This window comes from Triturus cristatus, chromosome 1_1 (assembly GCF_964204655.1).
Source record: "Triturus cristatus chromosome 1_1, aTriCri1.1, whole genome shotgun sequence".
Classification (NCBI taxonomy): domain Eukaryota; kingdom Metazoa; phylum Chordata; class Amphibia; order Caudata; family Salamandridae; genus Triturus; species Triturus cristatus.
The window spans coordinates 1,208,087,652-1,208,101,988 of NC_140579.1; the positions used below are offsets into that span (position 1 = coordinate 1,208,087,652).

Sequence of the window (14,337 nt, forward strand, 5' to 3'; positions counted from 1 at the left end):
GGATTATGAATCTGCACATACACCATTGATGACGTTATGTAAAAATATATTATTGTTATGCCTTCAACAAGATGGGCTGAAGTTTTGACCTGGGTACTTCATACACCATCCTTAAAACTTAACTATGCCTGTATACAGACATTGGGTTGTCCAGTCATATGAACTAGCCACTCATAACACAATGACTACTTGTACATTAACATGGTGTAGCTATTACAACCCCAAGGGAGTTAATGTTTGGTGAGTACATTCTGTACATCTGTGTAAGAGACAAGCCATATTTTACTTACATATAGCAACATCATACCCAGAAGAGACTGAATAATGATAGATATACATGCAGAGGTTGTCCAAAGACTCATGATTAGAATCCCAAACGTATGTATGTGTCAGACCAATATTGGCTACCAAAAAATCAAAGCACAGATGTTGCATGAACATGTACATCTAGTCAGACATGTAGCATCAACCTACCAGAATGTACTAATATGATGCACTTAAACATGAACCGGTGGTCACAGTCCATGTGCCCACTTACTCACACATACAACATAGTAAATGCTGACCATCAAAGAATATAGTCCAATGTAGGTAAATAAAGTGTTTATATATAAAAAAAAGGTTGAAGTAAAATCTAGATTAATAACACACGCTCTAAAATACCTTAAAAACTAGTGTTAAATCCCTACACCTATCTAAACTAACTAACCTTAACCTACCTAACTTAACTTAATGTTCCTAAGCAAAACTATGATCACGCGGGACAACTAAACATCACCCCCCACCCCCTTAACACATCAATGCACAATAGACATACACATACTTATTCTATACATGAATTAACTATTAATGAATGAAAAAACAAACATATATTTTTTGCGTATTTTGTTTTTATAAACCTATCAACACACATAACATGACCCCCCACCCCAAATTGTTAATAAAATCCACTATGATAAAAAAAATGTATTAAGCTATCAAAAATGCACACCTAACAAACCTAACTAATCTAACTATGTCTACATATAACAACGACTATATAAAATTACTAATAAAAGGAATCTTACATTTAAAAAAGCTAACAGAATAAATATTAAACACTATATACAATCAGCCCTCAGATCAGGCTGATCAAATGGTCCACACTCTGCTGCATCATGTCCAATGTTTGCGTTAATATGTCTATTTTCTTGTCCATTGATTCCATTCGCCCATCAATGTGTCAAGCTCGTTTGGCACCATGCCCTGTCCTCTTGACTGGCCAGACGTGGAGGGGGTGGTTCCAACAGCTCCTGTTGCTGTGCCTGGGGCCACGGTGGACACAGGATGCTGGGGTGTTGTCTTGCCATCCTTTGCCGCGGGGTTGGTGACCCATGTATTGGCAGCCCTCTGTTTATCATACTGCCGGGAGGTCCACCTGAAGCCCTTCGCCACCAACAATATGTGAGTATATCGGGCCTTCCTGAAGCGGAAAACCCGTTCCTCTTACGCATTCATGTTATCTGTATGAAAAGAGGGACACGTGTCAGTCCACCAGTACATGACGGACAGAAGTTAATAGGAAATGCATGCTATCATGTGTTATGTAACCAACATTCGGGGCAATCATCTGGTAACTGTGGGGCCCACACACCCCAATACAGAACTACTGATTTTGTTCATCACATACTGTGCAGTCAACTGAATGTCATGGTTGCACGTTAATCATTGTCACACTTGACATACTAACAAATTAATGAGGAGCCATAGGAATGACAAACCAGTTAACAGACATAATGGCATTTGATCATTTCCTCCAAAAACTAACATCATCTGGCTAGCCTTGTATAAGTCATGGAGTCATGTGGACATTAATCTGCAATGGATGCTAAGTTCTGACAGTGTCACAGTTTGTCATGGATGAAGACCATCTTCCCTAGACATATTTACCACTTGCACGTTCATTTTACACTCCAACAGAGTAATGCACTGTAGTGGCAATTTGCTTTTTGGGACACAGAGATGTGGTTGCTGTCTCAACACCAAGGAGACTCATAATTGATTACAATACTCAAGTTGACTGGCATGCAGCATGCCACGTAGTACTAGCAGGGTGAACTGAACGTCTGCTTTGTTTTTTACAGCATACATGCACCGAGCTCCAAAATGTAGACTATAGTTTAGTGTGTATTGTCTAATCTACGACACACACAACATATCTACTGTTTGATCGCAGCTACTTAGTCGTCATGATATAGGATCAAGGATCCGTCACAGCATCATGACATAAGTCTTACGTTGTCATGAATGTGAATGCAATTTTTGAATACAGGATGCGCCACACATGTGTGATGACACAGTTTAATATTGTCACCTATCATATGCACCAAAGCACATCAAAGCAATGTCACTATCATCCCTCATCTGTCCTATGGGAAAAAAGGGACAATCAACCAGTACAATTTCAAGGATGACATCCGAAGGACTCATGCACAGCTGTTGAAGTGTTTGGACCCCAGAAATGCTTCTCTGCAGTCCATACATCATTTTGGAACGCAACAATGCTGCACAGGGTCATCATGGCACAAGGGCATCTGAATGATTGTTACCTACATATCCAATCATCTGTGGGAACCCCATTGGAAGTCAAGTACAAACTGAAATTTTGAACGTGGCTCTGTGATACGTCTAGATATAAGATGAGGTTGTTAGCCAAATAATCAACTTGGAGGGTGATTCCTGTCTCACAAACAAATTGCTTTGTAAATTGAAAAACAAAAAGCCAGCATACTCTTGAAAGAAGCCTTGATGAAGTCCAGGAGGACAGAACGCGCATGGGCTGCCATTTGTTGTGTTACATGTAGGAAAAGTTAATGCATGGACACTACACCAGCTGTGGAACACATATTTGAACATCATCCTTGAACTGTGTGGATTGTTTTTGCCATTTTTTCAACATAAGGAAAATCATGGATACTAGTCACATTGCTTTGCTGTTATTCGGTGCATATAGTACATAGTGTCATCTAGACTCCGTCGTAGGAATAGTGGATTCATATCTAAGGTGGGTGGGTATTCTAGCACAATGGGAGCACACGATAAATGTGATGAGCTACAGATTGAATGCTAACTACATGACTCATATCCACTGGACATTTCCCTACATTACAATTTGATATTGTCATTGACCCAGCACAAGGATTTACGCAATCCAATACATAATACGCAATAAAAATCCGATTGCTCGTCATATTTGCTGGTATGACGAGCAGTGTGCGACCTACTTTGTTTATGTATTTAAGCTCCCTCGAGCGATTTGGGCTGACGAGCCTTGGTTCCGCACCTGCGCGCCGTAAGAGGTATTTTACCTTTAATATTTTGGCAGACTACTTGGCACCCCACATACCTACCTGCTCCCTGCTGACGAGAGGCAATTACCTCGAAACACGAGTCCAGGGATGGCATTATAGTGACATACTCGTGGCATAGGCGTACTCACCGTTCCTACTACATTATCCAGAGTTCTATGGGGCTATTTGCTGGTATGACGAGCAGTGTGCGACCTACTTTGTTTATATATTTAAGCTCCCTCGAGCGATTTGGGCTGACGAGCCTTGGTTCCGCACCTGCGCGCCGTAAGAGGTATTTTACCTTTAATATTTTGGCAGTCTACTTGGCACCCCACATACCTACCTGCTCCCTGCTGACGAGAGGCAATTACCTCGAAACACGTGTCCAGGGATGGCATTATAGTGACATACTCGTGGCATAGGCGTACTCACCGTTGCTACTACATTATCCAGAGTTGTATGGGGCTATTTGCTGGTATGACGAGAGGCAATTACCTCGAAACATTTTACGCTCATTTTAGAGACTTTCGCCATACCTGCATTGCACTTTTAGCGCTCTGGACATAGCACTCTCAGATCCTCCCTGGCTGCCCCCTCTCCTGCACGCGACCCTGACCGCCTCCGCTGACCGCCCCCTCCTCGCCTGGCTATCGGAGTGGGACGGGCGGGTCCACCATCTTGGGCGGGTCTGGGCGCCGCGCTGCAGTTCTTTGGCTCCCCCCCCCCCTGGCAAAGTACTTTAGGCGGTCGGCTGATCGCGCGCCTATCCCTGCATCTACCTCCAGATCTCCCGAGGCGTCTCCGGGAGCAACGCTCATTTTACAGACTTTCGCCATACCTGCATTGCACTTTTAGCGCTCTGGACATAGCGCTCTCAGATCCTCCCTGGCTGCCCCCTCTCCTGCACGCGACCCTGACTGCCTCCGCTGACCGCCCCCTCCTCGCCTGGCTATCGGAGTGGGACGGGCGGGTCCACCATCTTGGGCGGGTCTGGGCGCCGCGCTGCAGTTCTTTGGCTCCTCCCCCCTGGCAAAGTACTTTAGGCGGTTGGCTGATCGCGTGCCTATCCCTGCATCTACCTCCAGATCTCCAGAGGTGTCTCCGGGAGCAACGCTCATTTTAGAGACTTTCGCCATACCTGCATTGCACTTTTAGCGCTCTGGACATAGCGCTCTCAGATCCTCCCTGGCTGCCCCCTCTCCTGCACGCGACCCTGACCGCCTCCGCTGACCGCCCCCTCCTCGCCTGGCTATCGGAGTGGGACGGGCGGGTCCACCATCTTGGGCGCGTCTGGGCGCCGCGCTGCAGTTCTTTGGCTCCCCCCCCCTGGCAAAGTACTTTAGGCGGTCGGCTGATCGCGCGCTTATCCCTGCATCTACCTCCAGATCTCCTGAGGCGTCTCCGGGAGCAACGCTCATTTTAGAGACTTTCGCCATACCTGCATTGCACTTTTAGCGCTCTGGACATAGCACTCTCAGATCCTCCCTGGCTGCCCCCTCTCCTGCACGCGACCCTGACCGCCTCCGCTGACCGCCCCCTCCTCGCCTGGCTATCGGAGTGGGACGGGCGGGTCCACCATCTTGGGCGGGTCTGGGCGCCGTGCTGCAGTTCTTTGGCTCCTCCACCCCCTGCCACGCCCCACTGATCCTCCTCCCCCATGTGTCCCTACATCATGGCTACTCATTCCCGGCAGCGCAGCGGGCGCGACGAAGGCGCGCCGAAGTTGCGCCTAAGTTAAGCCCGTCTGCGCCCGTCCGCGACGAGCCGGGACCAGGGGCCACACACTCTGCTCCTTTTTTCGTTTACACGTCAGCCCAACTCACTGCCTTTTCTGCTACTTTCCTTCCTCCTCTCTCTTTATTGCATCACCTTGACTCATTCGGCATTCTTGCCTCTCCTTCTTCTTACCCGGTACCTGTCACTCACTGCCCCATTCACCTTTCCTCTGATCCCCCTCCTGTCCCCCGTCCCTCTCCTGCTCCTACTCTAGCCTCTGCTTACTTACTTAACACCCGTTCTGCAGTTAAACACCAGACGGCACTCTTCAATCTTTTGACCACGGATTCTCCTGATTTTCTGTTCTTGACTGAAACCTGGTTTTCCACCGATTCCCTTCCTGATCTTCTGGCCATTCTCCCCGATACCTACTATGCCCTCCGAGCTGACCGCCCGGTCGGCAAGGCTGGGGGTGGTGTGGCGATGATCATCCGGTCGACTCTCAAATTCCAACTTCTTACTCACCCCCCATATCTAACGTGGACTACTTGGTAGCCCGCTCACTTAATCTTTCTGCCCCCCTCACTGTTGTCCTTGTGTACCGTCCCCCTCAATCTATGCCTTCTTTTGTAGCTTCCCTCCAGGACCTTTTGGCCACTTTGGTGGTTAATAACTCTTCCGTCCTTCTGCTCGGCGACTTTAACTTTTGGCCGGGCGATCCTAGGGAAGATCTTTCCTCTAAAGACTTTTCTGCCACCCTTCAATGCTTGAACCTCACATCTTATATTACAGTCCCTACCCACGCACAGGGTCACATCCTGGACCAAATCTGGTCTACACGTCCTGTCATCTCACCTCCTTTTATATCCCCTTGTGTCTGGTCGGATCACTTTATTATTTCTTTTTCTATTTACTTGGGCGTGGTTGACAAGCCCCCCCTTCCGAAAAACTTTCTAGCCCGCAATTGGAATCAGACGAACCTCGATTCCCTCTCGCTCACCTTGGCCTCCTCTGCCCCGGACCTTATCGATCTTCCTCTTGAATCCCAGGCCGACGCCGTCAGTACTTGGCTTTCCTCCTCATGTGACCCAGTTGCTCCGCTAAGAAAGATCAAAGCGGTTCGCCCCTACGACGCGCACAAATGGTTCTCTCCAGAGCTAAAAGCGCTTAAACTCGATCTTAGGCGGTCGGAACGCCACTGGAGACGGAACTACTGCTCCTCCTTGCGCGTCAAATATAAACTACTCCTCACCGAATATAAAAAAGCGATCCTAGTGGCTAAAACCTCATATTTCACCGAGAGAGTGGCTCTCGCCGCTAATAAATCTCGTGAAATTTTTTCCTTGGTTCACAATCTTGCCACCTCTGATCGCTCTACCCCCAGTCTTGTCCCTTCACAGTCCCTCTGTTCCTCACTTAATGATTTCTTTATCGACAAGATTCTGAAGATTAAAGCCAATATCCCTATTGTGCTTCAACCTAGTTCCACTTGTTCCCTTCCTCCTCCCCTTCCTTCGTTCGCCCTTTTCCCTCCCATTTCCCTTGAATTATTATTTAAACTCCTGGTCAAAGTCAAGTCTGGCTCTCCCGCAGACTGTGTGCCGGCTGCCATTCTCAAAACTCTGTTCACCAACTGTCCTGCCCCTCCTCTTGCCCTTCTCAATTCCTCTCTGGCTCTTGGTTCTGTCCCCTCCTCTTTTAAATCTGCTATAGTCCTTCCTATCTTAAAAAAAAACGGTCTAGATCCCTCTATCCTTTCTAACTTTCGACCTATTTCTCTTCTTCCCTACCTTGCTAAGATCCTCGAAGCCCATGTCACCTCCTGCCTCTCCACCTATGTCGAGGAGAATGGCCTCTTGGCATCCCATCAGGCGGGTTTCCGCCCGGGCCACTCTACGGAGGCAGTGGTCCTCGCGGTCTTGGATGAACTCAAGGAGAAAGCCGACTCTAACCTCCCCCAAGCCCTGGTCCTTCCCGATTTGTCCGCCGCATTTGACACGGTCGACCACTCCATCCTTCTCGACCGTGTCAGCTCGGCTGGCATCCGGGGCGCGGCCTTTTCCTGGCTCGCGTCCTTTCTTCGGGAGAGGTCCCAGGCGGTTCATCTCTCTGGCTTCTCTGCCCCTTCCCGCCCGGTCACCTGTGGTGTCCCCCAAGGTTCTTCTCTTTCCCCCCTTCTTTTCAATCTTTATATTCATCCCCTTATCACTTCCCTTCTTGAGCTGGGGATCTCTGTGTACAACTACGCAGATGACCTCCAGCTCGTCTTTGACCTGTCTTCTTCCCCTGATTCTCTCCCTAAGTTCAGTTCCACATTAGTTTTTATTTCTGAGTGGATGAGTGCTAACAACTTGAAGCTTAACCCGGACAAGACGGAACTTGTCCTCACTGGTGGCCCCTCTAACCCTTGGTCTCCTGCACATTGGCCCCTTTCTTTTGGTCCCCCTCCTTTGCCCGTCCCCTCTGTACGCACCCTTGGTATTAAAGTCAGCCATGACTTATCTATGCACAGTCAGATTAGTTCTGTTGTGTCTTCCTGTTTCTTGTCCCTCCGTCTTATCCGGAAGATTTCGCGGTTTTTTTCCACCGACGCACTTAAAACCATAGTCATGGCCCTTGTCACCTCTCGCCTTGACTATGGGAATGGCCTGTATGTGGGCATACCTGCCTCTGAATCCCGCCGACTTCAGGCCATTCATAACCAAGCGGCCCGCCTCATTCTTTCCCTTCCTAAATCCTCTCATATCACACCTGCTCTCAAGTCCCTTCACTGGCTTCCTGTTCGTTTTAGATCTTTTTTTAAACTGGCTTGTTTAGCCTTTCGGGCTCATTCCCGCTCTGCTCCCCTTTTCGTCACTTCTCTTATCTCTTCTCACGCCCCCAGCCGCACTCTTCGCTCTTCCTCCCTGTCTCTTCTGCACATCCCCCGCTTCCGTAAATCCAGAACGGGGGGTACCCGGTTTTCAGTCCTGGCCCCTCAGTTCTGGAATAGTCTTCCCCTTTCCATTCGCTCTATTCCCATTTACACTCACTTCCGTAAGGCCCTCAAAACTTTTCTTTTTTCTCAGGCATTCCCTTCCTAGTCTCCCGGGGTGTTCTCTGTGAGCTCTGATCAGGTCCTCAGCGCCAGGAAGCCGCTTGGCCGCAGTGCGCTTTATTAAATATTTTTTTCATTTCATACTCGTGGCATAGGCGTACTCACCGTTGCTACTACATTATCCAGAGTTCTATGGGGCTATTTGCTGGTATGACGAGCAGTGTGCGACCTACTTTGTTTATGTATTTAAGCTCCCTCGAGCGATTTGGGCTGACGAGCCTTGGTTCCGCACCTGCGCGCCGTAAGAGGTATTTTACCTTTAATATTTTGGCAGTCTACTTGGCACCCCACATACCTACCTGCTCCCTGCTGACGAGAGGCAATTACCTCGAAACACGAGTCCAGGGATGGCATTATAGTGACATACTCGTGGCATAGGCGTACTCACCGTTGCTACTACATTATCCAGAGTTCTATGGGGCTATTTGCTGGTATGACGAGCAGTGTGCGACCTACTTTGTTTATGTATTTAAGCTCCCTCGAGCGATTTGGGCTGACGAGCCTTGGTTCCGCACCTGCGCGCCGTAAGAGGTATTTTACCTTTAATATTTTGGCAGTCTACTTGGCACCCCACATACCTACCTGCTCCCTGCTGACGAGAGGCAATTACCTCGAAACACGTGTCCAGGGATGGCATTATAGTGACATACTTGTGGCATAGGCGTACTCACCGTTGCTACTACATTATCCAGAGTTCTATGGGGCTATTTGCTGGTATGACGAGCAGTGTGCGACCTACTTTGTTTATGTATTTAAGCTCCCTCGAGCGATTTGGGCTGACGAGCCTTGGTTCCGCACCTGCGCGCCGTAAGAGGTATTTTACCTTTAATATTTTGGCAGTCTACTTGGCACCCCACATACCTACCTGCTCCCTGCTGACGAGAGGCAATTACCTCGAAACACGTGTCCAGGGATAGCATTATAGTGACATACTCGTGGCATAGGCGTACTCACCGTTGCTACTACATTATCCAGAGTTCTATGGGGCTATTTGCTGGTATGACGAGCAGTGTGCGACCTACTTTGTTTATGTATTTAAGCTCCCTCGAGCGATTTGGGCTGACGAGCCTTGGTTCCGCACCTGCGCGCCGTAAGAGGTATTTTACCTTTAATATTTTGGCAGTTTACTTGGCACCCCAACATACCTACCTGCTCCCTGCTGACGAGAGGCAATTACCTCGAAACACGTGTCCAGGGATGGCATTATAGTGACATACTCGTGGCATAGGCATACTCACCGTTGCTACTACATTATCCAGAGTTCTATGGGGCTATTTGCTGGTATGACGAGCAGTGTGCGACCTACTTTGTTTATGTATTTAAGCTCCCTCGAGCGATTTGGGCTGACGAGCCTTGGTTCCGCACCTGCGCGCCGTAAGAGGTATTTTACCTTTAATATTTTGGCAGTCTACTTGGCACCCCACATACCTACCTGCTCCCTGCTGACGAGAGGCAATTACCTCGAAACACGTGTCCAGGGATGGCATTATAGTGACATACTCGTGGCATAGGCGTACTCACCGTTGCTACTACATTATCCAGAGTTCTATGGGGCTATTTGCTGGTATGACGAGCAGTGTGCGACCTACTTTGTTTATGTATTTAAGCTCCCTCGAGCGATTTGGGCTGACGAGCCTTGGTTCCGCACCTACGCGCCGTAAGAGGTATTTTACCTTTAATATTTTGGCAGTCTACTTGGCACCCCACATACCTACCTGCTCCCTGCTGACGAGAGGCAATTACCTCAAAACACGTGTCCAGGGATGGCATTATAGTGACATACTCGTGGCATAGGCGTACTCACCGTTGCTACTACATTATCCAGAGTTCTATGGGGCTATTTGCTGGTATGACGAGCAGTGTGCGACCTACTTTGTTTATGTATTTAAGCTCCCTCGAGCGATTTGGGCTGACGAGCCTTGGTTCCGCACCTGCGCGCCGTAAGAGGTATTTTACCTTTAATATTTTGGCAGTCTACTTGGCACCCCACATACCTACCTGCTCCCTGCTGACGAGAGGCAATTACCTCGAAACACGTGTCCAGGGATGGCATTATAGTGACATACTCGTGGCATAGGCGTACTCACCGTTGCTACTACATTATCCAGAGTTCTATGGGGCTATTTGCTGGTATGACGAGCAGTGTGCGACCTACTTTGTTTATGTATTTAAGCTCCCTCGAGTGATTTGGGCTGACGAGCCTTGGTTCCGCACCTGCGCGCCGTAAGAGGTATTTTACCTTTAATATTTTGGCAGTCTACTTGGCACCCCACATACCTACCTGCTCCCTGCTGACGAGAGGCAATTACCTCGAAACACGTGTCCAGGGATGGCATTATAGTGACATACTCGTGGCATAGGCGTACTCACCGTTGCTACTACATTATCCAGAGTTCTATGGGGCTATTTGCTGATATGACGAGCAGTGTGCGACCTACTTTGTTTATGTATTTAAGCTCCCTCGAGCGATTTGGGCTGACGAGCCTTGGTTCCGCACCTGCGCGCCGTAAGAGGTATTTTACCTTTAATATTTTGGCAGTCTACTTGGCACCCCACATACCTACCTGCTCCCTGCTGACGAGAGGCAATTACCTCGAAACACGTGTCCAGGGATGGCATTATAGTGACATACTCGTGGCATAGGCGTACTCACCGTTGCTACTACATTATCCAGAGTTCTATGGGGCTATTTGCTGGTATGACGAGCAGTGTGCGACCTACTTTGTTTATGTATTTAAGCTCCCTCGAGCGATTTGGGCTGACGAGCCTTGGTTCCGCACCTGCGCGCCGTAAGAGGTATTTTACCTTTAATATTTTGGCAGTCTACTTGGCACACCACATACCTACCTGCTCCCTGCTGACGAGAGGCAATTACCTCGAAACACGTGTCCAGGGATGGCATTATAGTGACATACTCGTGGCATAGGCGTATTCACCGTTGCTACTACATTATCCAGAGTTCTATGGGGCTATTTGCTGGTATGACGAGCAGTGTGCGACCTACTTTGTTTATGTATTTAAGCTCCCTCGAGCGATTTGGGCTGACAGCCTTGGTTCCGCACCTGCACGCCGTAAGAGGTATTTTACCTTTAATATTTTGGCAGTCTACTTGGCACCCCACATACCTACCTGCTCCCTGCTGACGAGAGGCAATTACCTCGAAACACGTGTCCAGGGATGGCATTATAGTGACATACTCGTGGCATAGGCGTACTCACCGTTGCTACTACATTATCCAGAGTTCTATGGGGCTATTTGCTGGTATGACGAGCAGTGTGCGACCTACTTTGTTTATGTATTTAAGCTCCCTCGAGCGATTTGGGCTGACGAGCCTTGGTTCCGCACCTGCGCGCCGTAAGAGGTATTTTACCTTTAATATTTCGGCAGTCTACTTGGCACCCCACATACCTACCTGCTCCCTGCTGACGAGAGGCAATTACCTCGAAACACGTGTCCAGGGATGGCATTATAGTGACATACTCGTGGCATAGGCGTACTCACCGTTGCTACTACATTATCCAGAGTTCTATGGGGCTATTTGCTGGTATGACGAGCAGTGTGCGACCTACTTTGTTTATGTATTTAAGCTCCCTCGAGCGATTTGGACTGACGAGCCTTGGTTCCGCACCTGCGCGCCGTAAGAGGTATTTTACCTTTAATATTTTGGCAGTCTACTTGGCACCCCACATACCTACCTGCTCCCTGCTGACGAGAGGCAATTACCTCGAAACACGTGTCCAGGGATGGCATTATAGTGACATACTCGTGGCATAGGCGTACTCACCGTTGCTACTACATTATCCAGAGTTCTATGGGTCTATTTGCTGGTATGACGAGCAGTGTGCGACCTACTTTGTTTATGTATTTAAGCTCCCTCGAGCGATTTGGGCTGACGAGCCTTGGTTCCGCACCTGCGCGCGTAAGTGGTATTTTACCTTTAATATTTTGGCAGTCTACTTGGCACCCCACATACCTACCTGCTCCCTGCTGACGAGAGGCAATTACCTCGAAACACGTGTCCAGGGATGGCATTATAGTGACATACTCGTGGCATAGGCGTACTCACCGTTGCTACTACATTATCCAGAGTTCTATGGGGCTATTTGCTGGTATGACGAGCAGTGTGCGACCTACTTTGTTTATGTATTTAAGCTCCCTCGAGCGATTTGGGCTGACGAGCCTTGGTTCCGCACCTGCGCGCCGTAAGAGGTATTTTACCTTTAATATTTTGGCAGTCTACTTGGCACCCCACATACCTACCTGCTCCCTGCTGACGAGAGGCAATTACCTCGAAACACGTGTCCAGGGATGGCATTATAGTGACATACTCGTGGCATAGGCGTACTCACCGTTGCTACTACATTATCCAGAGTTCTATGGGGCTATTTGCTGGTATGACGAGCAGTGTACGACCTACTTTGTTTATGTATTTAAGCTCCCTCGAGCGATTTGGGCTGACGAGCCTTGGTTCCGCACCTGCGCGCCGTAAGAGGTATTTTACCTTTAATATTTTGGCAGTCTACTTGGCACCCCACATACCTACCTGCTCCCTGCTGACGAGAGGCAATTACCTCGAAACACGTGTCCAGGGATGGCATTATAGTGACATACTCGTGGCATAGGCGTACTCACCGTTGCTACTACATTATCCAGAGTTCTATGGGGCTATTTGCTGATATGACGAGCAGTGTGCGACCTACTTTGTTTATGTATTTAAGCTCCCTCGAGCGATTTGGGCTGACGAGCCTTGGTTCCGCACCTGCGCGCCGTAAGAGGTATTTTACCTTTAATATTTTGGCAGTCTACTTGGCACCCCACATACCTACCTGCTCCCTGCTGACGAGAGGCAATTACCTCGAAACACGTGTCCAGGGATGGCATTATAGTGACATACTCGTGGCATAGGCGTACTCACCGTTGCTACTACATTATCCAGAGTTCTATGGGGCTATTTGCTGGTATGACGAGCAGTGTGCGACCTACTTTGTTTATGTATTTAAGCTCCCTCGAGCGATTTGTGCTGACGAGCCTTGGTTCCGCACCTGCGCGCCGTAAGAGGTATTTTACCTTTAATATTTTGGCAGTCTACTTGGCACCCCACATACCTACCTGCTCCCTGCTGACGAGAGGCAATTACCTCGAAACAAAGGTCCAGGGATGGCATTATAGTGACATACTCGTGGCATAGGCGTACTCACCGTTGCTACTACATTATCCAGAGTTCTATGGGGCTATTTGCTGGTATGACGAGCAGTGTGCGACCTACTTTGTTTATGTATTTAAGCTCCCTCGAGCGATTTGGGCTGACGAGCCTTGGTTCCGCACCTGCACGCCGTAAGAGGTATTTTACCTTTAATATTTTGGCAGTCTACTTGGCACCCCACATACCTACCTGCTCCCTGCTGACGAGAGGCAATTACCTCGAAACACGTGTCCAGGGATGGCATTATAGTGACATACTCGTGGCATAGGCGTACTCACCGTTGCTACTACATTATCCAGAGTTCTATGGGGCTATTTGCTGGTATGACGAGCAGTGTGTGACCTACTTTGTTTATGTATTTAAGCTCCCTCGAGCGATTTGGGCTGACGAGCCTTGGTTCCGCACCTGCGCGCTGTAAGAGGTATTTTACCTTTAATATTTTGGCAGTCTACTTGGCACCCCACATACCTACCTGCTCCCTGCTGACGAGAGGCAATTACCTCGAAACACGTGTCCAGGGATGGCATTATAGTGACATACTCGTGGCATAGGCGTACTTACCGTTGCTACTACATTAGCCAGAGTTCTATGGGGCTATTTGCTGGTATGACGAGCAGTGTGCGACCTACTTTGTTTATACATAATACGCAATACGCAAACATGCCATCGAACTCTGGGACCTACTCGACACATCCTCCCCGGACGTCGCCTTCCTGACGGAGACCTGGATAAATGCCTCCTCTGCACCCGACATCGCCATAGCCATCCCGGACGGCTACAAGATCACCCGCAGGGACCGCACCAACGAGTAGGAGGTGGAATCACCATCATCCACAAGAACACACTCCGGGTCTCGACCAGCACTGACAACACCCTCAGCACCGCCGAACACCTGCACTTCAAGATCCACACGGACCACAACACCATCCTCAAAGTAACTCTCGTCTACAGACCCCCGGATCCCGGTCTCAATTCAGTGACACCATTGCCGA

At 48.8% G+C, this 14,337-nt stretch overlaps 1 protein-coding gene across 1 annotated transcript in view; it reads right to left on the minus strand.

The window, feature by feature from the left end:
* Positions 1–601: 601 nt before the first annotated feature.
* Positions 602–14,337, minus strand: part of LOC146871841 (S-adenosylhomocysteine hydrolase-like protein 1) — an 879,643-nt gene continuing 865,907 nt past the window's right edge. The window contains exon 20 of the mRNA XM_085651895.1: positions 602–1,502. Within this exon, the coding sequence (XP_085508021.1) occupies positions 1,494–1,502 (9 nt within the window). The 3' untranslated portion in view covers positions 602–1,493. The remainder of the gene's footprint in view (positions 1,503–14,337) is intronic.